At 38.5% G+C, this 27,858-nt stretch overlaps 1 protein-coding gene across 3 annotated transcripts in view; it reads left to right on the top strand.

Annotated features, from left to right (window-relative positions):
* The window catches only part of SKAP1 (src kinase associated phosphoprotein 1), a 443,107-nt gene that overhangs the window by 368,271 nt on the left and 46,978 nt on the right, over positions 1 to 27,858 (top strand). For all 3 annotated transcript variants that reach the window (XM_034415558.3, XM_034415557.3, XM_087892076.1), the window contains one exon: positions 23,583 to 23,636. In XM_034415558.3, coding sequence (XP_034271449.1) covers positions 23,583 to 23,636 — 54 coding nt within the window. The remainder of the gene's footprint in view (positions 1 to 23,582; positions 23,637 to 27,858) is intronic.

The following is a 27,858-nucleotide window of genomic DNA, read 5'->3' on the forward strand; positions in this document are numbered from 1 at the left end:
AAATCCGCGCAGATGCGGACCGACCCGTCCGGCTTGATATGAATGACTATTGGGGTCTCCCACCGGGAATGGTCAGTGGGTTCTAAAACTCCCTGGGCAATCAACTTATCTAACTCGGCTTCTACTTTTGGACGGAGGGCCAAAGGTACTCTCCGGGGTTTGAGCCTAATAGGGGCAACGTTCGGGTCTAAGTTCAGTGAAATTGGGAACCCACATATTTACCCAGAGCATCGTTGAACACATCTTTGAATTCACTAGCCAAACTATCGAAATCGCTCTCTGAGGTTGTTGAGTGGATGCCTGTGATGGCAAGGCCAAGGGATCCAAACCAATCTAAGCCTAACAGACTGGGAAGGGAGCCATCCACCACGATTAAGGGGAGGCGGCCAGTGAAACTATCATATTCAACTAGGAAATGACCGTGCCCAATAATTGGAATTCGGTTTCCCCGATAATCTCTAAGTTTAACAGGGCTGGGGTGAAGCTGATTTTTCTGCAGGCTAGGCATCATTTCTTTGATGGTGGTCCAGGAGACAATGGATTTAGATGAGCCGGTGTCGACTTCCATCCTGCAAGGAACACCTTCGATCTTCACAGTCAGGAAAAGCTTGTTTGAACGTGTAGTGGAGTCACGGGGGGTTGTTATTTCAGTGACCCGCTGGCCGCGGAATATCGCAAAACAGTCTTCACTATTGACTGCAACACCTTTTGGTCGAAACATAGATTGCCTCTGGCGACCCGAGCGGCAGACACGTGCGAGGTGGCCAAGTTTGCTGCAACGTCGACATGTCACTGAATGGAACCGGCAAGTTGCTCGGGGGTGCTGATCGCCGCAGCTGAGGCAGGAGGATGGAGGAGGATTTTTTCCAGTTGGCTGCCCACCTTTTTCAGTAAACGTCTTAATACGACTGACCTCCGGCTCTTCTTCATCGTCTTCGGAAACAACCTCCTCCATATGGACAGCCGTGTCTTGATTAGCAGAGGAATGGCACTTACGGATGTCCGCGGTGGATTTATCTGACATCTCCGCCGCCTGGGCCTCTTCCATGGCCGTTTGAAGATCTAGGGTTTTTTTCGCTAACAAACGCCTCTGTAAGTTTATGTCGCATACCCCACAAAGCAACTGTTCGACCAAAGCATCATCTAAATCCCGAAACTCACAGTCGAGGGCGGCTGTACGCAGACGGGCGACATAACGGTTGACAGGCTCCCCTTCCTCTTGCAGTATTTGCCTTAAATTAAACCTATGGGCTATACGAGACGGAGTTGGAGCGTAGTGAGCCCTCAATTTCTGCCTCAAAACTTCCCAGGAAGTAGTATGCATAGGCTGGGGAGCGAGTAACGCTCGGGCAGTAGCAAATACTTCAGGGCCACAAGCATTTAAAAAATGAGCCCTTTTCTTATTGCTTGAGAGGTCAGTAAAATCGTTGGCTTCTAAAAAAACATTCAAACTGCTCTTCATACGCATCCCACGTCTCAGCGGCAGCGTTGTATGGGGTGAAAGTTGGAGGAGCCATTTCGTGGATTGGTGGTTTGTGTATTGGGTGACTCACACTCTCTGAATGTTGATTCTGCTCTCAATTCGCCTCAGGAAGATCCCATCCAAAGGTGTTTGTGTTAAATTGTTGCAATATATACTGAGGCAACTCACGATTGTAACTGTAACTCTTTATTGCTTCACCGTGTAACTGTAACTGTAACGGCTCAGCTAGAAAATGGCAGTTGACAGCTCTTATATATGAACAGCTCAACCGCTCCAGCCAATGACTAACAAAGAATCTCCCGTGTGCATGACGTCATCGGTTTCATCCAATAACAACACTCCAACTATTACTAAACCCTGCTAGACATAACAGTTTGAAACTCAAAATATTTCTGTTTCAAACTTCTGCACTGTTATGTCCCTGTTAGGGACGAACAGACTGAGGCAAGACAGTTTAAGGTAAAAGCTAACAGGATTTATTTCACTAACATTGTTCTAACAGATTTGCTAGCATTGCGACCAGCAATGGCTGCTCAGTTAACAGGAGCAGCAGCTATCAGCCTTTGACAGCTCCTTATATACTAGTGCCTGAATACGAGCAGCCAATCAGAGCACAGCTGCATTTGTATACTGGGAGGGGAGCCTGGATACAGCATGCACATACCAAAAAAAGTTTAGATCCAAGTTATCTGGAAGAATACCATTTTTGTGACATTCCTTAGTTTTTATTAAGGAGAGTTTGTCTTTGGGGAGCCACTGGCTTCTCTGATGAAGATTTTGGCTAGGTCTTTTCAGATCTTCCCAAGGTAATGAAAGATATTTCATGCAGCTTTCCAGAGACTACCATCTTTTGAGATCTTCAAGAAAGCAGTAAAGACTTATGTTTCAGCTGGCTTTTCATAATATTTAGCAGTTTTAGACTAATTTAATATACAGCTTCCTTGTTTTTAATAAACACTTTAAATTTTTAATAAAGGTGGCCCTGAATCATTAAGAGGGCAGTATTAAAATGAAATTAATAATAGTAAAAAGGCAGTACAGTATAGTACAGTTGAATATACAGTACTATACAAAAGAAAAGCCTTTTTATCCTATCTTGAAAAAAAATCATAGAGCAATTGAATCATATGTAGGTTAAAAAATACCTCTATTCAAATTGATTGGATACAAAAGAAACTCTGCCTGAGATTCTGGAGAGTTGCACCTTTGATTTCTCACATCAATAAAGCCTACATTCCTGGTGCCATTTGCATGCAGGCCAAGATGATATCTCAAACAAATAATCCAAGCCACATTTCTGAATCAAGACATCCAGTGTCAGAACTACAATATTTATTCTACTTCATGCACCACATATTCTACTGTAAGGCATCTAGGTTAGTGAGTAATCCAGCAATGAGAAATCAAGCCTTGGACTTTGTCTCTGTTGATGCAATAAAACTATATTGAAGCAGGCCCAAATCACTGGTAGCCTTCACAAAGGCCTAGAACAGTTTGGAAGTTGCACTTTGTGATATAGATCTAAACATTAGCTCAAAATTATGGTCGTAAAAGGGAAGAAAACCATTCATATCAGGGCATTGAACAAATCTTGTGTCATTTTCTCCTAACAACATTCTTAATTAAATAAGACTGGACGATAGTAACCTTAAGTTACTGCATGGCTGAATGGATTCTTAAAGATGGTTTATTTGTTTTCATCCAAATTCAATATTCTAGGCATTGCTAATAAAAATGCATGTTCATCTTTAATGAATGTTGAGTCCAGGATTTGGTTCATGGAAACACAGGACTGCTTTACAATTTTATCCGCATCATACTACATGCTAAAGCTTAAATTTGGGTTAACAAATTACAACTATTTTCATAGCAACAAAATAAACTATAATAAGCAAACAAACATATTAAGCTTCATGTCATGTTCTAACTCATTGAACATGCTCAGACTATGGCTCAGTTTTCCCAATATGTTCAATCACTAATTGCCCATCCACATTTTAGCCTAGTTGGTCTAACCCATCCTACTTTTCTATCTATTCATGTGTTAGTTTGACTGAATATCTATAGAGATTTTCAATCATACAGATCATGGTTATCCTAAAGGTGTTTTTCCAAAAGGCAACTGGACTCTCAAAAAAATCAAATGGCCTTTTGGAAAATCACTTTTGAAATTGACTGCTTTTTCACAAAATGCCCAATTAATAGTTTTCTTACTACTTACAAATTGATTCTTTTAGCAGGAAAAGCCAGCGATTTCTGCATACACACACAGCAAGTGCTCTATTGGTGATTTAGATCTGTTTTAGTATAGTTTATGGTGTTTTATTGCATCAATGCAGACCTGGGACACACAGAGACAAAGTCCAAAACTTGATTTCTCATTGCTGGATTACTCACTTATCATCCCTAAATGCTTTATAGTAGAATATGTGTTGCATGAAGTAGAATGAATATTCTAGTTCTGGCACTAGATGTCTTGATCCATTTTATTTACAAATGCAAACCATCAATTGATGTTACAATCACTGAACTAGCCCAAAGGCTGACCAATATCATCATAATATACAGATATATCACAGGAGCTCAGTTTGAGCCAAAAGACCTGAATGTAAAGATTTAGAATTTGACCTGTGGCTTAAAAAAAAAAAAAAACTTTTCTTGTAGCATTTTTAACCTATTCTTCAGCATGTAAATACATACCCTCACATATTGAAAGAGATAGGGAGAACAGCCTACAGAAATTAATAATATAGTAGATCTTGTTCTCATAATTCAGTCAATCAGTACAATTAATGGCATAGAAGAAGGAAGAGAACAGGGCAAATCTAGCATACTAATTGTACTGGAGAGGACACATTCCTCCCAAAATCCTGCTGGATGACTTAGAGTAGAGGGTGGCTTAGAGTAGACTTAGAGTAGAGGGCAGGGAGAGACATCCCAATACTGATGGGCATGAGAAGTTTTGGTGAAACATGAAACATGATCTTGGGATTGAGGACACATTTCATGTCCTTATGTTCTGCTTCAAGATCTGGGCATTGGAGCTTCAATGACCTCTCGTTTTTGTCACCTGTTGCTGAATGGCAGATCAGTTTGTAGTTTAAGGCCTTCCATCAATGGATTACACCTTTAATGTAATTATGGATGAGAGGGCCCAATCTGGCATGCATTATCAAGACCTGGTTGGGTGCAGAGGAAGTACTTTTATAGGATTGTTTTAATAGAGGAAAAAAAATGGAGAAAGGATTGATATGTATCTTGCCTGAAGCTCCTGGAGGTAAGGTGGCAAATAAATCTAACCAATTATAATAAATAAAATTATCTTTCTACTATCCTTCTTCTATTTCCAAAAAGAAGATAAATATATTGGGTGTTTTTTTTAGCAAAATATGGCTGTTTTTGGGGCTGGGGACTTAGACATAGCAAACTACTATAGACCCATTAGGAAAGGTTTGCTAATGTGGTTAGCACAGCAACCTAAAATGGGGGGGGGGAGCATTCCATTTCCAGTAAAGCAGAGAGAAAAAGTGAGACACAGGAGTCTCCTTGGGGGAATGTCTGGAATTCACTCTGCTACACAGCTCTGCCAAGCAATTTGAGCTGCCGGACTGGGAGTAAAATAGGACAAAATACATACTGCACTGATGTTGATTTGGGGGAGGGGGGGACTTGGGTCAGTATTTTCTAGCAAAGTGCCAGAGATTCTAGGGTTTAAGTTACAAACCTTTTTATCCTGAGACCTAATTCAGTGTTCTTTCTGCGACTGTCTATTTAGTATTTGATCCTGTGGTTGGCAGGCTAGATAAAACCTCTGAATGAGCCAAGTATTTCCATTTGTTTTACAGATATGGGAAATGCAAATGCTTTTCCCCCCACCTTTCTTGTAAAATTGAGGAAAACAAGCTATACTACCTCTCTTTGGAAGAATTATATATTCTCACATTTTTGGACCATTTTCAGGACCCAGTATAACATGGAATCCATCAAATAGTTTCCAAAGCCTAGTGTAAATATTAAGTGCCTGGCATTGTTCCTTTGCTTGATTAACAGGATGGTATTTTTTGCTTGTTTTGCTTTTGACTTTGGTTATTGACCCGAAGGACCCCAAAGAGGGAATATTCTGTCCAAGACTCATTGTAAATTTGTAAACAATGTCCTTTTGGCTCTGGAAGTGTCCCACAATCTGATTCAGTATCAGTTGATTATACTTTGGGCAGCTACCAAGCACTAACAACTGAGTCCCCACTTCTATAGTGCCCTGGATGAGATTCAGGATTACTTTATTTAACTTCTTGGTACTTATCAAAAGTGGATTGTTGCTATCGCCTGTGAATCTCTTCTGTGCATATATAGGAAATATTGGGAACACCAGGATGGGGACAGTACCATATGAACAAGCCCTGTCCATAAAAGACCTTGAGGAAATCACTGTATACTGAAGTTACTAAATAAGGCATCCTGCATTTTGAACAATTTCAGACTTTTAAAATTAGTATTTTTATAACAGTGTTTGAATTTCAGTGATGCTTTAAATCATACTGAAGTCTTGTATGCGTGTTATGACATCTTGTATGCAATCAGTACATTTCTAATTGAAAAAGGCTCTATTGGTGTAAAATATTAAGCCTTTGCCAAACAAAAGCCATTCAAAGGGATTGAACTACAACTCCCTATCAGTATCATCAGCCATAATGACTGAAGATTATGAGAAATTGTTGAGTTTTAAAAGAATGGCCAAAACTGCCTAGTTTGTTTCTTGCCAGTTAGGTCTCTACAAATACCTCTCAGATATCTGTGTTAATTGCCTTGAATTTCACAGAGAAAGGACATGATGTAAAACACAGAACATACATGAAAAATGTACAAAGAGGACATGTTGAAAACTGGGAACAGAATCCAGTGGGACATTATCTGTAAGATGAATTAAAACAATATGAACTGAGGCAAATTTCTTGTTACATTGGCAAAAAAGGCATTAGGATTACAATTAGTTTACTGCTCATTGAGTATAACCGTTCTGGCCTTGTTGGTGATGAGTCATTCTTAATGCTTTTAGGAATCTGAGAGCAACGCAGTAGGCAGGAAATGGCGTTAATATTGGCATGGTTTAGTTCTTTTCTTCACTTGATTTTAAGACAAGATTTGGGAATCTTTGATTTTAAATATACAAAATATATTTTATTATTAGGTTACAGTTTTTCTGCACATTTCCTGCTTCAAAACGGTGGGAAACGAACATTCGTTATACATTTGGAGTACATTCTGGGTCTGCAAAAATAGGGATCTGGGCTGAAGTGCAAAGATTTGCTTTTGCTATATTTAAAAAGTAAATTGGATCGGGGAGGAGTGAAGGAATGCATTTCAGAAGTGTTTGATATTTTGAAAACAAATGGTGAGATTTGCAATAAGGCGTTCTAAGCTAAGGAATTCCATATACTGAACCACAGATTCCTGGTGAATAATCATAAACATTTTGAAACATGAATAAAAAATGCTTAGCTGTCTTCTGCATCTCTGATACAGATCTTCTGGAGCAGGTGTTCTAGGAAGCCTGCACAGTGTCTTCTACCTTCTGAAATCCCTGTAAGAAAATTTGGGTGTAAGGTACAAGGAGGGGGAGGAAGTACCAGAAGCAACATTTTTGCTTCCGTCAGAGTCTAACTCTAACTCTAACTCCAATCAACAGCTAAAAGTGCAGTGAGGCAGGAATAATCCTAAATGTTTCATTTCTTTTTCACAAAGTATTCTCTGGAGCAATATTAATTGATTGTTCCATTATTTTCGGATTCCCCCCTCCTTTTTTCCTTTTACTAATCACGGTAAGCAGATTAGAGTTTTTCTTTGCAGATTCACAGAGTAGAGAAGTGGGATGGGGAAAGCACTCTCAATAATTTATTTTAAAATCAATGCTAATGAGATTTGTCTCCTCATTGGCTTGAGCTCTACAATCAAGACTGATTTATTTAGAAAAGATCTTTGGTGCCACTTTCCCGTCTAATAGCAAGGGTGGAGCAGGGCAGTCAGAGCTGCTTTCTTTGACCCTACAACTTCAGATTCAATTCTGAATTCACAAAGGGATAGCCTGACCATGTTTGCATTGATTTGAATGGAGGGGAAGAGACAGCTGTGCCCTAGACAAAGTCATGGTAAGGAAGAAAAAAGCTTTGACTTCCAAAAATTGAAGCATGGCAGGTTGTCTAGTACACTCTGCAGATAGGATATCAGAAAAAAATAATATTTTCATAGCTGGCTGGTTTTCTATCTAAATAACCTGTCAGATATTCCTTTCCTTTGCAGAAAAGAGATCTAGGCCCGAAAAGTATTAGATTTCCAATTAAAAAGAAAATTCAGAATCCTATTAGGGTACTGGCTTTAAAAACAAAAACAAAACAGGTTTCCGGTCCTTAAGACAACAAAGATAAGCTGGAAATATCTATTAAATTGTTCAAACTTCTGACTGGAACATAAGTAAATTAATTAGGCTACTACATAGCTTCTTTTCCACCTGGTTAGCCAAAGTAAAAGAAATGGTTGAATTCCTACATTTGCTATTCCATTATTTGCCTATCTGTGATACAGTGAATTAATAATTGTTGGTTGAGTTCAGATAACATTTTCAGCAATGAACTATATTTGCAAACCATAATGACTTACATAGCAAGTCAAAATAAACTACATTGTAGCATAACATTTTGTAAACAATGCATAAAATAAAGATGCTTTTCTCAATATATCCAAGTTGTAGTTGATATAAGAGGATATATATCTGATTAATTTTGAGACTTTCATTTTATTTCCTGCGCCACTAGATATGTATTACTTGCCCACACACATATGCATGTCCGTATGTATGCACACATACACACACATAAAGAATAGTGAAGAATGCAGGATAAGGGGTTAGGATTGTGCACTAAAGCAGCTCTTATAAGATCTTTTCCCCTTTTTGAAAGAAGCATGTTTTGACCGATAAAATGAAATTTTGGGCAATTTTGTCTTTAGTACTATGTATCAGTTTACTTTTAGTATTACTTTTCTAGTTACTCATTCTAAAAATGTTTTATTTTTTTTTAAATCTGTGCTATTTTTCTTTTAAAAAGGTATTTAATATCTACACAAGAATGTTCCTATGAAAAAGTATTTTAATGCAATTAAAAGATGGCTCAAAAATTAAGTACCCTTTCAGTACCACTTTACTCTTCCCTTTAATGTTTTATGTTGATTTTGTATATAGTACTAATAATTTATAGACTTTATTTTTTAAAAAAAATGCTTTTAATCGAAAAGTATGTTAGTGCAATTTTATGTTTTAAAACTCATAAGCTGATAAAATGGCTTCCTTTATGCCAATGCCATTCCCCATCTCATGTAGATACATCAGTATGGTACAGAAGTATGGACATATGTAACAGGATATAGACAGAAAAGCATGAATGATAGCCTTCAGTGTCAAAAGTCACTTTCAATATCTACTGAAAAGCCAAAAATGTAGCCATTCTGGACCGATTTTCAGTCTTCTGTGTCTCATGTGAGCACATAGATCAAAAGGTTCCTAGAATGATTGGTTGCACTGTGACAGCCAAAGACAGAGATGATGGTTGACATCAAATAGCACCCTAATTAAAGTTGAAAAGATACCTTTCAAAATCTTCTGGATTGAGAAAAAATTTCCCCACAATAATGTGAAAATGGTTTAACTTCTTTATATTTATACAAGTAATAATGTCTGCTGTTCTTTTTCTCCAGTAAGCTGAGCTTAGAGATCCTAAAGATATCTCTATCGAGTTTATTATATACATGTGCAGCATGTACCCACTTTTCGGTCAGTTTTTGACTACTGTTGACTGACTGGACAAATTCCTGCAGTTTTCTTGTCATGATTTCAGAAGTGGTTTGCCATTGGCTCCTTCCCATGGGGTGTGAAACAGTGGTGGGTTGCTCCCGGTTCTGTCCAGTTCTTGAGAACCGGTAGTAAAAGCGGCGGGAGGCTCCGCCTACCCCGTCATAAGGTATGATCTGCACTCGTGCAGAAGCGCGTGTACATGAGCAAAGCAAGCACGCATGTGCACTCCCATTGCGAACCAGTAGTAAAGGTAAGTAGAACCCAGCTCTGATGTGAGAGAGTGATTGGATCAAAGCCTCCCAGTTTTCATGCCTAAAGTGGGACTAGATTTAATGATCTCCCAGTTTCTAGCTTGGCACCATAACTGCTACACCAAACTGGTCCTCAACAGGTTCATTGCCCCTGATGAGCAGAATGATCTGTTGCAATATTTTCAGGATCAGACTCAATAAAGATAATAGGAGTTAGAGCTTTAAATATATTTCTTTTTAATTATGATAGGCATTCTATATTCACTGAATATTCAAGGTAGAAGCGACGAGAATGGTGAGGGTGGCTCCTTATATATACAAGGGGTGGAGCTAGGAATGGGAGTGGTAAGTTATGAATACATTAAAGTTCAAAGAATAAGTTAACCTCTGATGTTCCATATATACATTATTTACACATTGGAGAATAAGGCATTTACATCTGACAAATCCCTCTCTAAATGCCGGTTCGTTACACAACACCAATTACATTCTGATTCAGGACAATATAATACATATAATTTAGAAGTTAAATATTTGTGTTGTTTAGAAGGTAAGGGTTTTGTTAATATGTCAGCTAATTGTTCAGAAGTATCGCAATGTATTGCTTTAATGAATCCGTCTTGAGACAGTTGTCTCACATGCTTAAACTTTATATCAATATGCCTGGACCTTTGTCCAATTGCATCGGATCTGGATATTTCAATGGCCGCTTTATTGTCTTCATGCATAATAAATGGTAAAGTGGGTTTCTTCCAAACATCAGTGATCAGATCATTGAACCATACAAGGTTATTTGCAGCCTTGGACAAACAAACATATTCCGCTTCTGTAGTAGAAGTGGCTACTAGTTCTTGTTTACCAGTATACCAGTAAACTGGACAATCATTCAATAGAAAAACATAACCAGAAGTACTCTTTCTGCATGATGTATCACCAGCCCAATCTGCATCAGCATAACAAGTAATTCTTGGTTCTCTGTCATTATTGGGTTCCAACATTAAACAAAAATCTAATGTACCCTTCAGATATCTTAGAATTCTTTTGACAGCTTCCCAATGATACAAGGTTGGTTTACTAACATATCTTGACAATAGATTGAGAGGTAATGCAATATCTGGCCTAGTCCAATTAGATATATAAAGGAGTGAACCTATAACTGATCTGTAAAATGTGTTGTCTTTAAACTCAGGGGAAGATTCATCAGTGTTTCTAAGAAAATCAGTTTGCATAGGGGTGTCACAGGTTTTGGCATTATTTAAGTTACATTTGTTTAGGAGTTCGATGATTTTATCTTTCTGTGTAAGTTTGAATCCCCTTTTAGTTTTGTTAATTTGCACACCAAGGTATTTATTCACTTTACCCAGAGATTTCAGTGAGAAGTGTTCATTTAACTTATTTACAAAGATTTCCCTGCTCTCTTTATGCTTTCCAATGTATAAAATATCGTCCACGTAAATTAATACAAATTCAATATGATCATTACTCTTTTTTACAAAGAAACAGTTATCAGCAGTGGTGGCGTTGAAATCCATGGTCTTAAGTACTTTTATCAAGCAATCGTACCATCTTTTGCCGGATTGCTTTAATCCGTACAGACTCTTATTTAATAACCAAATTTCGTTCTTATTAGTGTATTGACTGTGTGGTGCTCTTACATATATTTCCTTATCTAATTTTGCATGTAAGTATGCGGTCTGTATGTCATATTGGAATACGTCCAGATTGAGTGCAGATGCTACTACAAGGGCTGTTTTGACACTCTCTGTTCTCACTGTGGGTGAATATGTATCAGTATAGTCTTCTGGATATTTTTGTGCATAGCCTTGTGCAACTAGTCTAGCCTTGTATAAGGTATTGCCTCCTTCTAAGTTCTTAATTTTATAAATCCACCTGGTACCTATAATTGTTTTATCCTTAGGTGCGATCGCAGGTGTGAATACATTTAATCCTTGTAAACTTTCCATCTCTTTTTCCATAGCTAGTTCCCATTTTTCTCTTTCTTCATGTGGAAGTTTCAATACTTCTTCATATGTATTAGGTGTTATTTGTTCTCCATTCATATGCATTACGTAATCTTTGTATTTATTTGGTATTTGGTTTCTATTGTTTCTAATAGTTCTTTCAGGCTTGCTATGGTTATCATGCAAATATCTAGCTTCCTTTTTTGTTAATGTGTCTGTCTTTATTTTATGCTGACTATTAGTCCAAGTTTTGGTTTTGTTCTTACTTTTGTTAATATTTTGATTTTCTGTTGTTCCTTCCTCGCAAGATATCGTATCTTTACATTTATTAGGAAATATTTCATTAAGGTGCAATTTTGACCAATTGGCCTGTTCATGGAACACAGCTGTTCTGGATACTATAAATTTGTTATTACTATCAATAAATCTGTACCCTTTGGTCCCAGTTTCGTATCCCATGAATCTTAATCTCCTGGATACGTTTTCTCCCTTTCTCCTCAATTGTTTAGGTATGTGTACGTCTGCAGTGACTCCAAATATGTGCATGTGTGATAATTTGGGTTTTCTATTGTACATCACCTCATATGGTGTCTTATTCACAATACTGGACCAGGTTCTATTTTGAGTGTAATTCGAATAATGTAATGCCTCTGACCAAAATTGTTTGCCTAAACCAGCATCCTCTAATGTGCACCTAATCATGGTTTGTAGTGTGGAATTTTTCCTCTCTGCAACTCCATTTTGAAATGCAGAAAAAGGATTGGACGTGAAATGTAACATTCCTCTATCCTTTAACCATTGGGAGAATTCTTTAGACATGAATTCACATCCCCTATCTGTCATAATTTGCTTTATTCTGATATTATGTTGTGTTTCTATACGTTTGTAGAATTCCTTAAATTTCTGAAATGTTTCATCCTTGTGCTTTAATGTGTAAACAAAACCATATCGGCTGTAGTCATCCACTATTGTTAGGAAGTAACGTTTTCTATAGGTAATTGAGGGACTTAATGGGCCAACTAAGTCCATATGTACCAAATCAAAAATATTGTTAGTTGATCTGTTAGATTTTTTTGGTCTGGGACTGGTTTTTAGTTTGGTGGATTTACATACTGAGCATTCCAAATAATTTTCACAATTTTTTATTTTGACACCTTCTGCGTGTTCAGTCATTTTTTGTACTACAGGAAAGCTTGCATGTCCTAACTTCCTGTGTAAGATGTGAGCACACTCATCATGAATTGGTTTACCTATTTTTGGTTTCTTTTCCTTGTATGTATTTTTGTGATCATGAGTTATTCTACACTCATCATTGTCACTGTTACTGACATTTTCATCATCTGCTTCAATACAATCTTCCATATTTGAATCAATGTTATGTAAACATCTTTCTTTAGTTATCAGATAAGGTAGACCTCCTTTTATCATTACAGTACCTACATTTGTTTTGTTCTTTTCTATAGTTGCTTTCCCCTTTGAGAAAACTATATTGATATCAGATTCTCTGCTTAATTTTATGGCACTTAGTATGTTGTGAGGTATTTCTGGGATTAATAATACCCCCTCTATTTTCCCTAGACCAGGCAAGGTCACATTTCCTTTGCCTAGTACTTGAACCTTTTCTTGATTAGCTACCTTTATCACAAACTTATCTTCTATAAATGAAGATAATATACTTTTGTTGTTGGTGGTGTGATTTGTTGCACCAGAATCAATAAGCCAATTGTTATTCTCATCCTGCTGTGTTCTGGTGCTGTCTTGTTTATTTAGCCCATTCAGTGACCCAGATTTCCTCTCTTTTGAATTTTCTCTACCCCCTCTACCTTCTTTGTAATTTGGTGGACCTCTATATTTGTGTCTATCTGTGGAAGATTGTCTGTAATTATATTTGCTCCTATATTCTGGTCTATGTCTCTCTCTTGAGACTTTGGGGCAGTCTCTTCTACTATGTTCCCTGGATCCACAATTGTAGCATCTAAAGGCCTCATTATGTTTATCTTGAAAGACTACTTTCCTAAAAGGTTTGTGGTCTGTTTGGTTACTGGATCGATTTTTTCTTGAATTGTCTTCTGCTATCAATTTGTTAGATAGACTTTCTATGGATAAATATCCCAAATTAATGGTATCTAAGTGTGACATAAAGCTATCCCATGATGGATCAAGTGAATTGATAATAACACTTTTCATTGTTTGATCTGAAATCACTTCCCCCCTCAATTGTAGCTCAGCTCTTATTTTGTTTAGATTTATCAAATGCTCACTTATAGAAACCCCTGGTTTTACTCTAGAGGAAAAGAAATCCTTAGACATTCTTGTGGTTGTAGCTACGCTATCGCTGTGAAATAGATTAAACATGCATTGAATTATTTCTGATACAGTTAGGTTTGGTTTGATGCTATGATACATTGCAGGAGACACGCTAGATATTATTATGAAAAATGCTCTATGATGTAAACAATCTATTTTTAAAGTCCAAGGTCTTCTTGGAGGGCTAGTTATAAAGAATAGTAAATTTTCTTTCATGAAAATAACCTGAAGCTGTTGGTACCACTCTTGTAAATTAATGCCATCAATTCTAAGTTTTGGGAAGTCACTGGGTAAGTTACCTACATTATTCTGTCCATTACTTACAACCTGGGGCAGTCCGTGATCTCTCAAGTGCAGGAAATTACAGAACGGCATTGGGATGCTTGCAATGAGTCTGCGCGGTTCTCTGGCCAGTTCAAGTCCTTCTGGGTCGTCTACGTAGTTTCGCACATGCGCGTTGCTCATTTCTTCTTTGGTGGCGTCGTGGAAGGTTCTCTCCCTTTCAGCTCTCTCGATCCGCTCCTCCTCAGATGAGTTGGTCTCTGGCTCGGTTTTTGGGGTTCTGGTGGTGGCGACGGTTCTTTTCTTCTTTTTGTGTGCGTTGGTATTCGATCTTGTCTGTGGTGTAGGGCGAAATCGGCATGGCTCTCTGGGTTCGGGCGTCGTCGCTTTCGAAGTCAGGATGGGAGCGTGCAGGTCTTGAGTCGCCGGTTTGATTTCTTGCTTCTTCGTAGATGTCTTGGTAATTTTCAGTCTTGGCCCAAAAGCAGCAAAAAGCGTTTTCATTGCTGATTTTACTTGAGATTTTGTTAAATCGTCTTCACTTTCTGATTTTGGATCATCTGAAGAGTTTGAGACTTCTTTCTCACTTTCTTCGTCTGATAGTGTTTTTCGCGCCAGAAATTTTGAACTGAGCGTTTTGATTGGCTCTGCTCCATTCTCTTTTGAAGTTCGTTGAAACCAAGATGGCTGCCATTCAAAATTTCGCGCGGGATCACATCTTTTCTTTTTAATAACTATTTTCTCAGTAGTCATCTCACTTACGGTTTTTTGATCTTTAGGTTTTTCTTTAATGACGTTTTTCTCTCTCGCTGCTCCGCTGTTCTTCAGCATCTCCTGGAGGTCCGCGATGAGACTTTCATCATTCTTTTGGCTTTTTAGTATCTTTAATATTTCTGACCTGAGTTCGTTATTTTCTATTTCGATTTCTTTCTGGTCATTATTTTCACTCATTAGTTCTTCTTCTTCAGTGGTGTATTCTTCGGATTCTCTCGAAATCGCATTGGTGGATTCGTTGATCATCTCTTGATCAGTTTCTATTTCTTTGCTGTAGGCCCTGGTGTTGGGCCTATCTTTCTTGGACATTTTTAATTACTTATTGAGTCAATTAACCATCCTCTGCTACCAGCTTGTTGCAATATTTTCAGGATCAGACTCAATAAAGATAATAGGAGTTAGAGCTTTAAATATATTTCTTTTTAATTATGATAGGCATTCTATATTCACTGAATATTCAAGGTAGAAGCGACGAGAATGGTGAGGGTGGCTCCTTATATATACAAGGGGTGGAGCTAGGAATGGGAGTGGTAAGTTATGAATACATTAAAGTTCAAAGAATAAGTTAACCTCTGATGTTCCATATATACATTATTTACACATTGGAGAATAAGGCATTTACATCTGACATGATCACTAAAATCAGCAGCTTTCTACAATGATTTGATAAAGAAATACTCTCTGTTGCTGCTGGCTATGACAACTCAAAATCTAATCTTCATTTTCAAAGGAAAATCAAGGCTCAAGCTGAGTGATGCTAAAGCACAGCAACCTATAAGTTATCATTTCCTTTTGCCAAATAATATTTTCTTGGGCTTATGTAATTACTACTATGCATTGCCATTTAATTAAAAATTGGTGAAGGAGAGAAATAATAAAATCTTTGGCTACAATTTGACAGGCTAATAAGAAATAATTAGCTTTCAGAGTGATTACGTGCACTGCAAAAAAATTAATACTTTTGTTTGACCTTTGGGTTTTTTTGTTCGTCTCTTAACCCTCACTTCCTTTTGGAATCCGAACTGCCCTTCTGCTAAGTCTGTCTTGCCGCCCAAACATCCCTCTCCTCCTCCCTCCCTTTTCCTCTTCCCCTGGCCTCCATCATGTCCTGACAGCATGTTTCGTTCATTGTCTTCTCTTTAGTGAGACCGGAGATACTTGTCAAAGCTAAGGAAGCTTTCCTGCCTGTGTTATACTTATAAAGTGCCATGTAAATTTACGATGCTATAACAAGTGATTGCTATTACTGTCTTAAATAACAATTGATAGGTTTATGGGGCACGGTTAAAATATGACCACCCTTTTCCTCTTTTATATTGTTACACTTTGCTTATATAGGCTGCTATTGCTGGACAGTATTGGATTATAGCCTGATTTCACTGTTATTACTTTAAAATATTGCCACCCAAAAATTTTTATTGTACACAGGTAGTTGTGCTAACATCTGAAATGACTGGCTGATTACATGAAAAATGTCAAGTATCATATGGTTAGGAGATGAAATGTGTGTGGGAGTTTAGCCCCCCAATGTCATCTAACCAAAATCAGACATCTTAGAACTGGCAATTTTCATTGCCGCAAAGCTATCTTGATTGTGAAAAAACAAGTTTTGACAGAAGCCACAACACTGAAATTACATTTTATCTGATCTACTGGATTACTTTATTTCTAAGGATTGGTGGTGCTAACAATAACTTAATAGTTGTGGTAAGAGAATAAGAAAGAGTCCACTCCTTCAGCTTAGTTAAATCTATTGCCATTTGATACTTTCCCTGAAACTTTACTATAACAGCTATTTTACAACTGCAAGATTCTCTGTTAATTTGACAGAAAGGCCAGTTATCATGGGGCTTCTACCATCACTGACCTATTCCTTGTAGTTAATTGACATAAGAATAAAAGTAAAGGTAAAGGTTCCCCTTGCACATATGTGCTAGTTATTCCCGACTCTAGGGGGCAGTGCTCATCTCCGTTTCAAAGCTGAAGAGCCAGCACTGTCTGAAGACATCTCCATAGTCATGTGGCTGGCAAAGGTGCATGGAAAGCTGTTACCTTCCCCACCCAAGGTGGTCCCTATTTTTCTACTTGCATTTTTATGTGCTTTCGAACTGCTAGATTGGCAGAAGCTGGGACAAGTAACGGGAGCTCACCCTGTTACACAGCACTAGGGATTTGAACTGCTGAACTGCCGACCTTTATATCGACAAATTCAGCATCTTAGCCACTGAGCCATCGCATCCCTCTGACATAAGAATAGCTAGTGGCAATACCCAGCTGCCATTGGATGCTCTTGAAAAAGGTTTGGTGGGTACTAATTGAAATTTGAATTCTTGTGTGAGAGATCAAAAGAAAATTCCAGGGTTATAAATTAGACTGGGAAGTTGAAAAAAAAAAATCCCCAAAAAGGGCAGTAGGAAAGATTACTATACTTCTGCCAAGAAAACAACATGGATATACCTATAGAATGCCAAATGAAGTTGTAAACTTAACTTATAGAACAAGAATCTCAAACTTATAAAGAACCCTCACACAGTATAGCAAATCTGTACTCAATTATTTATTTCAGTATTCACCTTCCTCAAAAACAGGCTATTGTTCTGGGTCAATTCCATCCTTCTAGGCTTTGCTAGGTGATGTTGCCACATTATATCTTTAATTGTCCTTTATACTCAATCTGTTAATAAAACTCCCCTTTTACAATCCTATTAGGGATAGAATTGGAGCAACTAGATCTGAGTGTTTACTGGCTGACGCCTATGCGGAGATCACAGCAGATATTTTTCTTTGCGCCCTAAGGGAGAAACATCTGCTGCTAAAGAGGATTGAATGCTTGCCTCCAAGTAGGAGGCAAGCATCTTCATGGCTAGGCCACCACTCCCCTCATACGCAGTCTGTTAATATTCAGTTTAAACAAAAAGACTTACAGTCTACAAGGTAGTATACAACTATATTTCCTTTTTCCAAACATTCTTGCACTAGCTGGAGTGAGACAGTTTCAGTACATTTGCTTCTCTTCTAGTTGTTGCCAATCTCCAGGTCAAACTTCAATCTCTGCTCTTAGAGTGTTGCTTTTGAGAACACCAGTTAAGCTCCCAAGCCAAGCTCCAGAAATCCCATTAGAATTTGCTGATCCCCTTAGCTTGTGACATATGACTGATAGTCATCTGCTGTCAGTCTTCACTTGTCACCTCCCACTTCCTTGCCTGTGTGCGTTTTACTACTTCCTACATTCTAGTTTAGCATTTTCTTTTGTAAGCTAAGGGTCTAGGTGGGGTGAACCCACCTCTGGGTGTTTAGGAAAGACCAAACATTTCCTCACTAGCAATCAACATCCATATGAGCAGATATTAACACTAAGATTAACACTAGACCAACAATCAAGTAAACAGTACCCCAATCAAGAAACAATACAGATGAACAATATAACAGTAAACAACAGCCTTATCAAGGAACTATCAAGAACACTTCCACCAATATGTGACAACCAGCCATGAGATTGGTAGCTCAGGCAAGGCAACAGAAGGGCGAGGCTTTATATATTGATTTCAAGTTGTTGTTGGTAGATGTGGATTGGAACGAAGCATCCTTGATTGACCAGTTCAGGCAAGGTCTGCATACTGACTGTGCTGGTTAGGCAAAGAATTCCATGAAATCTGGAACAATTGTACTAACTATGTGTATATATAGACTCCCAATTGAAGGAACTGCAGGATAATCAAACGAGCCTAGATCTTGTTTTGTGAAGTTTCCCCTCCCTCATGCCACCCACAGCTGATTCAGGAGAGGGAAAGTCCATGCACTTGGCGGTAGCAAGAAGTACAGCAGTTGCTGAAGGAAACAAAGTGTGATTGTTGATCAAATTTTTGGCTTCTATTAGATCCTAGAAAAATGTGATCAAAGTTTGAATTCCTTTAAGGTTCTACAGTGTGTAAATACTGTGGCCTTTTGCTTGCAATTGGCACCATCTACAGAGATCCATCCAGTTTTCTATCATTCATTGCTAGTCAGAGAGAGGCCACCAAGCCTTTTATGATCACCATTAACAATGAGTGCCATTAACGCACTCATGCCCAAACACACTGATTGTTCAAGGCAAGAAAGAGTTCAAGGTAAAAGAAATATTGAACTCAAGGAGACAGAGTAAAGGCATATAGTATTTGATTCACTGGAAATGCTATCCAGAAGCAGAACTTTCATGGGAAAATGCCAAGTATGTGCAATATATTGTGCATGCTCCTGAATTAGTGTAGCAAAGATTTACCAAAGATTCCCAGACAAGCCAAGACCTTCTAAACTTCCAGTCGCGAATTCCATCTCAGAGCCTAAGAGGGAATCAGTGAATGAAAGAGTTAATTAGGCAGAGGAGGAACCTCTAGAGGGAAGCATTGGAGCAGATGAGACATGATTTTCATCTTCTGGACTTCAGTTCCTGAGGGAAAGCAGGGAGGAATTCTCAAACCATCTGGATGTTTTGCAGGATGCACTGCCTGGCTGGAAATAGTCTTCAGACTCGGGGGAGGGAACTCCTTTGAGTTGGCATTGCTCCCACCCACCCTCCCAAGTTCCTGTGAGATCCCAGACAATGAACATGACATGGTAGATGATGTGGGGAGTGTGATGTTGGATCATTCCAAGCCAGGCAATGAAGAGGAATCAAGCAGAAAGATAGTTTTCTTGCACAGCCACAAGAGACTTATACCTGACCTCCCCTAAATTGCATGGGACCTTATCTAGGGAGATTCTTGCATTATAGATAGAACATAATAAAGTAGTTATCTCGAACCCTTCACATGTAGACCTGGTTGTTTGCTCCATCTGGTGATGTCCACATACTTTATTTTTGTTGTTGGAAAGCTGTTTTAGCAATGAAGAAATCATTGGATTGTAGCAATTAATAAATCATTATATCGTTTTTTAAGCCATTTAGTCCAACTAAATGTTCCTCCTTAGCATGTCCAACTTTGGCATTCTCATCTCCAGCCACAAGCTACAGGTCTTGCTTGCATGTTCTATGCAATTTAAATCAACATTTATATATAACATTTGTCATCCTTCTCTTTTGCATCAGTGGTTGGAACATAAAGTTGAATAATCATCATATTAAAGAGTTGTCTGCACAGTCTAATTGCATTCTGCCAAGTGCTGTGTAGTACCCTAGTTGTTTTACCCTTCCTGACTATGAAAGTAATGCCATTCCTTCTTTGTTTTTGCATCCCAAGTAATATGTAGTATAATCTTCTGGTAGAAAGTATCCAATTCCAGTCTATTTCAATTTACCAATTCCTAAGATGTTAATTTTTAGTCAGTTCATTCCATCTTTCAGTGAACTGAATTTCCTTGTTCATGCTTCTTACATTTTACAGGCCCACTGTAATTCTAGAATTGCAGAATTAGGTCTTATTTTCCTGGGTGACAACATCAGGAACTAGATGCCCCAAAGACTTTAACCTAGGTGCCTTATAAACCTCATTTATACTTTGAAAGTTCCTGAGCTTGTTGAGCATTAAAGCACCAATATTTTCAATCATTTTATCTGGTCTACTCATATGGTTTTCTTGATAAAATACAGAAGTGGTTTACCATTGCCTTCTCCTATACAAAATGATATTATACCTTTGCCATCTATAATACAATGATCATTCATATCTAGCATCTTTGTGTATTGCTGCTACCCATTGCTGATACTAGCTTGCTTTGGTTTTAGAACATCCACATCCAACATCCAACATGCACTATAAGGCAACAGAGCAGGACTGGAGCAGGAGTTTACCATTCTAAATTATTTTTAAAAAACTGACCAAAATTAACACTAACCTAACTTAGCATGTTGTGCAAATAAAGCTACAAGTGTCAAGCGCAGAAAATCAGAAATCCAGGCAGTTCAAATGAATTTATAGTTTTATTTCAATCTTAAGCCCTCCACAAGAATTTGAACTGCTAATGGTCAGAGCATATTGGCTGTAGATAAAAGCAGGGGTGAAATCTAAAAATTTTCGCTACCGGTTCTGTGGACGTGGCTTAATTAGTGGGTGTGGCTTGGTCAGGTGACTGGGTGAGCGTAACTTGGTGGTCAGGTGGGCGTGACCAAGTCAACTTCACTTCTTTGCCCTTTTTTAACTTACAAAATACAACAAAACACAACTGGCTCACCCACAATGTAAAAGCAGCTGTGCTAGACCCAAGATGGCCCCTGCAACAAGCAGGAACCTCACACAGCCACAAAAAGCCCAAAAAACCAACTTTCACACTTTACACACACACAACACAACACAACACAACTGGCTCACCCACAATGTAAAAGCAGCTGTGCTAGACCCAAAATGGCCCCTGCAACAAGCAGGAACTTCACACAGCCACAAAAAGTCCAAAAAACCAACTTTCACACTTTACACACACAAAATTCCACATACAGCTTTGTGAGATTTTGTGTGTTTGTGTAGTTAGAGTGAAACACTACAGAAACACACAAAATCTCAGAAAGCTGCACAAATATTATTTTATTTTATTTTTATTTTTATATAAAAGCAGCTAAATTTAAAACTTCCTAAACTTTAAATGGCTAGGTCTAAAAAAAGAACAACTAAAAAAAAACCCAATTAACTTTTTTTTTTTAAGCTCCCAAAGGGGAAAAAAACTTACAGGCAGGCAGGCAGATAGAGCTGCTCACTAATGAGCTTGATTGCAGGCAGAGAGATTCAATTGCTTGCTGATGCAATGGATTGCAGAGATTATAGCAAGCGAAGCAAGGCAGGCATTGCAACCAGCGGCTCAGGATTCAGTCCGAAGGGCGAAGCTGGAGGCTGGGGGGGGAAGGGAATTTTGCTACCAGTTCTCCAAACTGCCCGCCACCATCGCTACCTACTCACCCGAGCTGGTCGGAACTGGGAGCATTTCACCCCTGGATAAAAGTCTATGGAATTCAAGGTTGGCTGCACTTAGAGCTTGTGGGCACAAAGGAACTAGAGACTTATAACATCCTTAACCCTTCCCTCAGGCTCATCCTGGTCATCTCCTACATCTAGTCTTTTATCAAACCTGATTGTGTTGTATGAACTCAGCTGGTCAGAAATAAATTGTTTCAACACACTCAAGTCTTTAAAATTGTCTACTTAAGTGCTAATTATAATGAAATCATAGTAAAACATAAATTAGATACTAGTACAGTTCACAGCTGCACTCTTAATCTTTACATTATGAAGAAATTAAAGAAGGTATTCTTTCAATTTGGTCATAATATGATTATATTGTTTGAACATATCTGCATTGGTAAACAGCAGGGTATGTCTCATTCTAACTTTAGGGTCATTAGAAAGGTTGCAAGATTCCTAAAATCAGTAAAATGTGAAAATCCAATTAGTATTTTTGCTGTGATTATATTTCACACAAATACAGAGCTGCTTGTTTATGATAAACAAATATCAGTTTATGTACAGCTATATAGATGCCATCTAGATCCTAGTTAATCCTCCTTTGGAGTGATTCCATATGAGCATTTTGCAACATTTTGCAACATTTTAAAACAGCTTTTCCAACCTGAACTCCTACATACAGTATGTGTTGAGGCTTCTGTGGCAGCCAAAAAACGCTGTTGTTTGGATATTTGGCAGCTGTGGCTCAAAACATTTGAAAACATCAGATTGAGCAAAACTGTTTTAAAACCAGGAAGAATACAGTGAGATTCATTATGCGGACTAAATGAATAATAGCACCAAGAAGGTTTTTAAAATAGCTAATGGCAAAGATTTGGGGAGGGAGGATAGGATGGACTTTGTTAGTTATTAGTTCTGTGCTGTGACTGAGATTTAACCTTTTCTTCTCATACCCTTTTTCTAATCACCTTCCTTTAATCTAATCTGTCATATTTTATAGTATAGAGGAATGGGAGGTTATGGTGGCAACAAATACTTAGTAAAATATTTACAATCATCTTTCTTTCAAAAGCAACAAAAATACATCATACCATGCAAAAACTATTTTGTGGGAAGTAGACTGAACTCTTCAATCTGGCCAATATTTGTGTGCTGCTGGGAAACAAAAAAAAATAAAGTTTTACATGCTTTTTAAAAGAGTTTGCTATTTCTAGATAAACCTGATATGCACCCTTTCTTTCTTAATGGGATTATGCAAACAGGATGTATTTTAATATGATTTTAACAAAAGCATTATATCTACCATATTTGAATTTTATATCTTAATACACATTTCTTATTACAAGTAGGTATTTTAAGTAACGTTATATGGCATTTTAGGCAGCTCCTGACAGCCACTCTTCAAACTGACTCATGAGCATCCTCATCTTTTAGCTGCTGAGGATTATTTTATATTGGCCAGCAATTCCCTTCATTTACTAAAGCAGCTTCCAATCACTCCTTCTATGTCACCTTACTGGTTTTGCAGTGAACAAAAATCACAAATGGCCCGTAGAGACAGAAAAACTTTTGTCATGGGAAAGTTTCATTTCTATTAGAAACCAGGGCAGGATTCTCACAAAATACTGTCTTATAGTCTTTCCCAGCTTCTTCTTTAGGGGGTGGGGTTATTAACTGCCATCCTGACAAATGTACATGGATTATAATTGGGAGAAAAATGTATACTTTTTCTGCAATGTAAATGATGATACGTTTTGTGGCACAATTAGTCTGCCAGTAGACATTTTATATTCATGTCACTTATTATTGTAGATGAGGACTTCAACATGTTTGCTCAGGATGACAGGGAAAATGCTGGAAATAAAGGTAAATACACTATATCCTTTATATATAAATAGGTGCTATACCATGCCATTTCCCCCAAAGCAATTGGTTGCCCGGTTTTACCATGGGATTGTTGCTAAAATACGTGTACAAAGTCTGTCAGCCAGGAATTTTTAAATGATATTTCTATTGAACTAAAAAATGCACAATCAATTGACCTTATTGATGCTAGTGTCAATATATGTTTCAATCATGAATCATATTCAGTATTGATAGATGCTAGGTGTGTCTAAATCTAAGCCTTATTAGAGTCATCTTCTAGAATCAAATATAATAAGTAAACTCCTATACATAATAAAACATAGGAGTGTCTCTTTCTGGAAGATTTTTAAAACATTGTAATATATTACTGTATGAGTCATAATTTCTTTCCCACAGATTCTAAGGAAAGCAAAATGCATTGTTGCTTCTCTATCTATGAAATTTTATCAACTAACACACATTAGTGGCCCTTTGCAGTCCTTTGAATTCAAAGATTTTAAGGAATTTTGGAAAAGGTTTACATTCATACTCTTGTGTTCTCCAAAATATTTGAATCAAAAGCACTGGACAGCCCTACCAGTTAATACTTGGAAGAGAAACCACCAGGAAACTTCAGGACTATAGGTTACTTAGGTGACCCATAGGTTGGGAAGTTGTAAAAATTCTGGAAGAAGACAATGGCAGAACATTTCTATATTGTTACCAACATAATTATATACTGTTGCTCTATCCATGAAGCTACCAGGAGTCAACAGAAAACTCAAGCAGCAAAAGAACTGCCGTGGAACTAGGAAAGCAAACAAGAAAGAGGTCATGAAATCAAGGGAGAGACAAGAAAGTAGACAGAAACCCATGGAAAAACTAAAAATTAGAGAGAGAAGAATTGCATGCCAAAAGGAAGGGAGAGCAGTGAAGGTCTGTTTACTGGGAACTTGACCTTCTCAATTACTGCTTCTAGACATCTTCAAAGGGAAACTTGTCCTTCCAGAGTGCATAGGGAGGGAACCTTCCTTCCCCAGCTTTTTCCTTGAGACTTTAGGCTGAAAGCGGAAAGCCTGTTTCCTGGACCATTCCTGTCCACCTGCTCTCTGCCCTCAGTCCCTCTTCCCCACCAGACCACCTGATTCTTTCTCTGCCAGAACCTACATATCCAGTTCAGGAAAAAAACACTTAGGTGGAGCTGCTTGAATTTCCTGCAGTTCTGGGTGCTGCATTTGCTCATAGTTCAGGAAACATCCTCATATGATAAATTGTGGTTAACAGAATAACAGAGTTGGAAGGCACCTCAGAGATCTTCTAGTCCAACCCCCTGCCCAAGCAGGAGATCCTATACCATTCTGGACAAACCACTCTTTTTAAAAACATCCAGTGATGGAGCATCCACAATTTCTAAAGGCAAGCCATTCCACTGACTGTGTGATGGACCATAATATATTAAATATATATGCCACCTGACTCCTGGCGACTCTGGATAGTTTACAATTTGCTAAAATATTTTTTAACAGTAACAACATAAGGCATAAAACAAATAAACAAAGAAAACAAATCCAGATGGGAACAAGGGAAAGGAAGAAAAGAGGTATTGGTCTTTCCAATATTCTATAAAACATCATTTTTTCTTAAAATAAACACTACAGTGTTGGATTAGATTTTTCCTTCTTCCTAACATTGCTTTAAAAATTACTATAATGGTTTCTAATATGCTTTTATTGTTTTTACTATATACTCATAAATCACAGTAAGTGAAGGGAAGGACACTATATAAGTAAATTATTATAATCATTTTGTTTTTCGTATTCCTCTCAGACATTCTGATAACTGTGTATAAAATGCCTGAATTAGGAACTGGTATATACATACCTCTATGCCACAAAATATGCTCCCAACCATTCTAAATCATTCATCTCAATTTATATAGGGATAAAATTAATGCCCTCTGTTTTTTTATTCATAACTCTATTGGCAATGATCGGCATGAGAATATTATACTTGGGAATGATTCAATTAAGAATGAACCTTCAGAATGGAGTCAAAATATCTTGGACAATTTAGCAGTTGTGGCAAGTTTATGATATAGAATAGCAGAGAACTCATTTTGGAGATATGCTATAGTCTTATTCAGGCTGTACATCTAATTCTGTGTTGCATAATCATCTAGGAACCAAAATCCAACAATATCTGGTTTAATTGTTAGTAGTAATACGCTTATGCTTACTGCTTGCTGTAAGTCAAGTAATATTGCACCTTTACTTGGCTTTCAGTACAGGTAGTCCTCATTTGGTGACCATAATTAGAATTGTCCATTAAGCAAATGGTTGCTAAATGAAATTATGACTATGATAATAATAATAATAATAATAATAATAATAATAATAATAATAATAATAATAATAATAATAATAATAATAATAATAATTTTATTTCTATACCGCCCCTCTCCCGAAGGACTCGGGGAGGTGTACAGCCATTTTAAAACAAAAAATATACAAATATCAAAATTTAAAATTATTAAAAATATTACACAATTTCAGCCCGGATTAAAACCCCCAATTTAAAACTCCCAATTTAAAATAATTACATAGTTAGCCCTGCCTGGTGAAACAGTAGGGTCTTAAGGGCACAGTGAAACACACGGAGGTTGGAGATCTTGCGTATTTCCAGGGGCAGTTCGTTCCAAAGGGCAGGAGCTCCCACAGAAAAGGCTCTCCCCCTGGGTGTCGCCAGCCAACATAACTTGGCCAATAGCACCCTGAGGAGTCCCTCTCTGTGTGAGCGGACTGGCCGGTAGGAGGCTATTGGTGGCAGAAGTCGGTCTCGCAAGTACCCGGGTCCTAATCCATAGAGCACTTTAAAGGTGGTAACCAACACCTTGAATCACACCCGGAAGACCACTGGGAGCCAGTGCAGCTCGCGCAATGAGTCACGCAACGAGTCGCGCCCATAACCACCTGTGCGGCTGCATTCTGGACCAGTTGGAGCCTCGGAGTGCTCTTCAAGGGGAGCCCCATGTAGAGAGCATTGCAGTAGTCCAGACGTGACGTGACAAGGGCATGAATGACCGTGTGCAAGGCATCCCGATCCAGAAAGGGCCGCAACTGGCGTATCAGGCGAACTTGATAAAAAGCCCCCCTGGCCACGGCCATCATATGCTCTTCTAAAGATAGCCATGCATCCAAAAGGACACCCAGATTGTGAGCCCTCTCTGTGGGGGGCAAAGATTCACCCCCAATAGTCAGCAATGGCACCAGCTGACTATACCGGGATGCCAGGAGCCACAGCCACTTGGTCTTGGAAGGGTTGAGCCTGAGCCTATTTCTCCCCATCCAGACCCGCACGGCCTCCAGGCAGCGGGACATCACATCAGGGGCATCATTGGGGTGATCTGGGGTGGAGATGTACAGTTGGGTGTCATCAGCGTGTTGATGGACTCTCACCCCAAAACCATGGATGATCTCACCCAGCGGCTTCACATAAATGTTGAACAGAAGGTGCGAGAGACTGACCCTTGCAGCACTCCCCAAGTGAGGCGCCTCAAGGTCGACTTTTGCCCCCCTGCCAACACAAACTGTGAGCGGTCGGAAAGGAAGGAGGAGAACCACCGCAGCACGGTGCCTCCTATTCCTAACCCTCTCAACCGCTGCAGCATGATACCATGGTCGATGGTATCAAAAGCCGCTGAGAGATCTAATAGGACTAGGACAGAGGAGCAACCCTTGTCCCAAGCCCTCCAGAAATCATCCACCAATGCAACCAATGCCGTTTCTGTGCTGTACCCCTGCCTGAAGCCCGACTGGTATGGGTCTAGATAGACAGCTTCATCCAGGTGCTGGGGAAGCCGTCGTGCCACCACACTCTCAACAACCTTCGCCACAAAATGAAGTTTGGAGACTGGATGGTAGTTTGCTAGTACAGCCGGGTCCAGGGAGGGCTTCTTGACGAGGGGCCTCACCACCGCCTCTTTCAAGGTCTTACTTCAGCTTTCCTTTGCTCTACAGATTTGCGAAGGTCATAAATGAAGGATTAGTCGTAAGGTTACTTTTTCATCATGGTTACTGTATGAGGCAGTCACTAAATGAGGACTACCTGAATAAGCTCTTTTATCTCACACAAAAGAAGCAGATCTATTTTCTTTCCAACTATTACCAAGATTTGTGTTCTGTCTGTAGAGTACCATCTCCACAAATCTTTCTTGCATATTATGATGATGTATGCGGTTTTATTC

This window comes from Pantherophis guttatus, chromosome 4, assembly GCF_059756535.1.
Source record: "Pantherophis guttatus breed Tessera chromosome 4, ASM5975653v1, whole genome shotgun sequence".
Taxonomy (NCBI): domain Eukaryota; kingdom Metazoa; phylum Chordata; class Lepidosauria; order Squamata; family Colubridae; genus Pantherophis; species Pantherophis guttatus.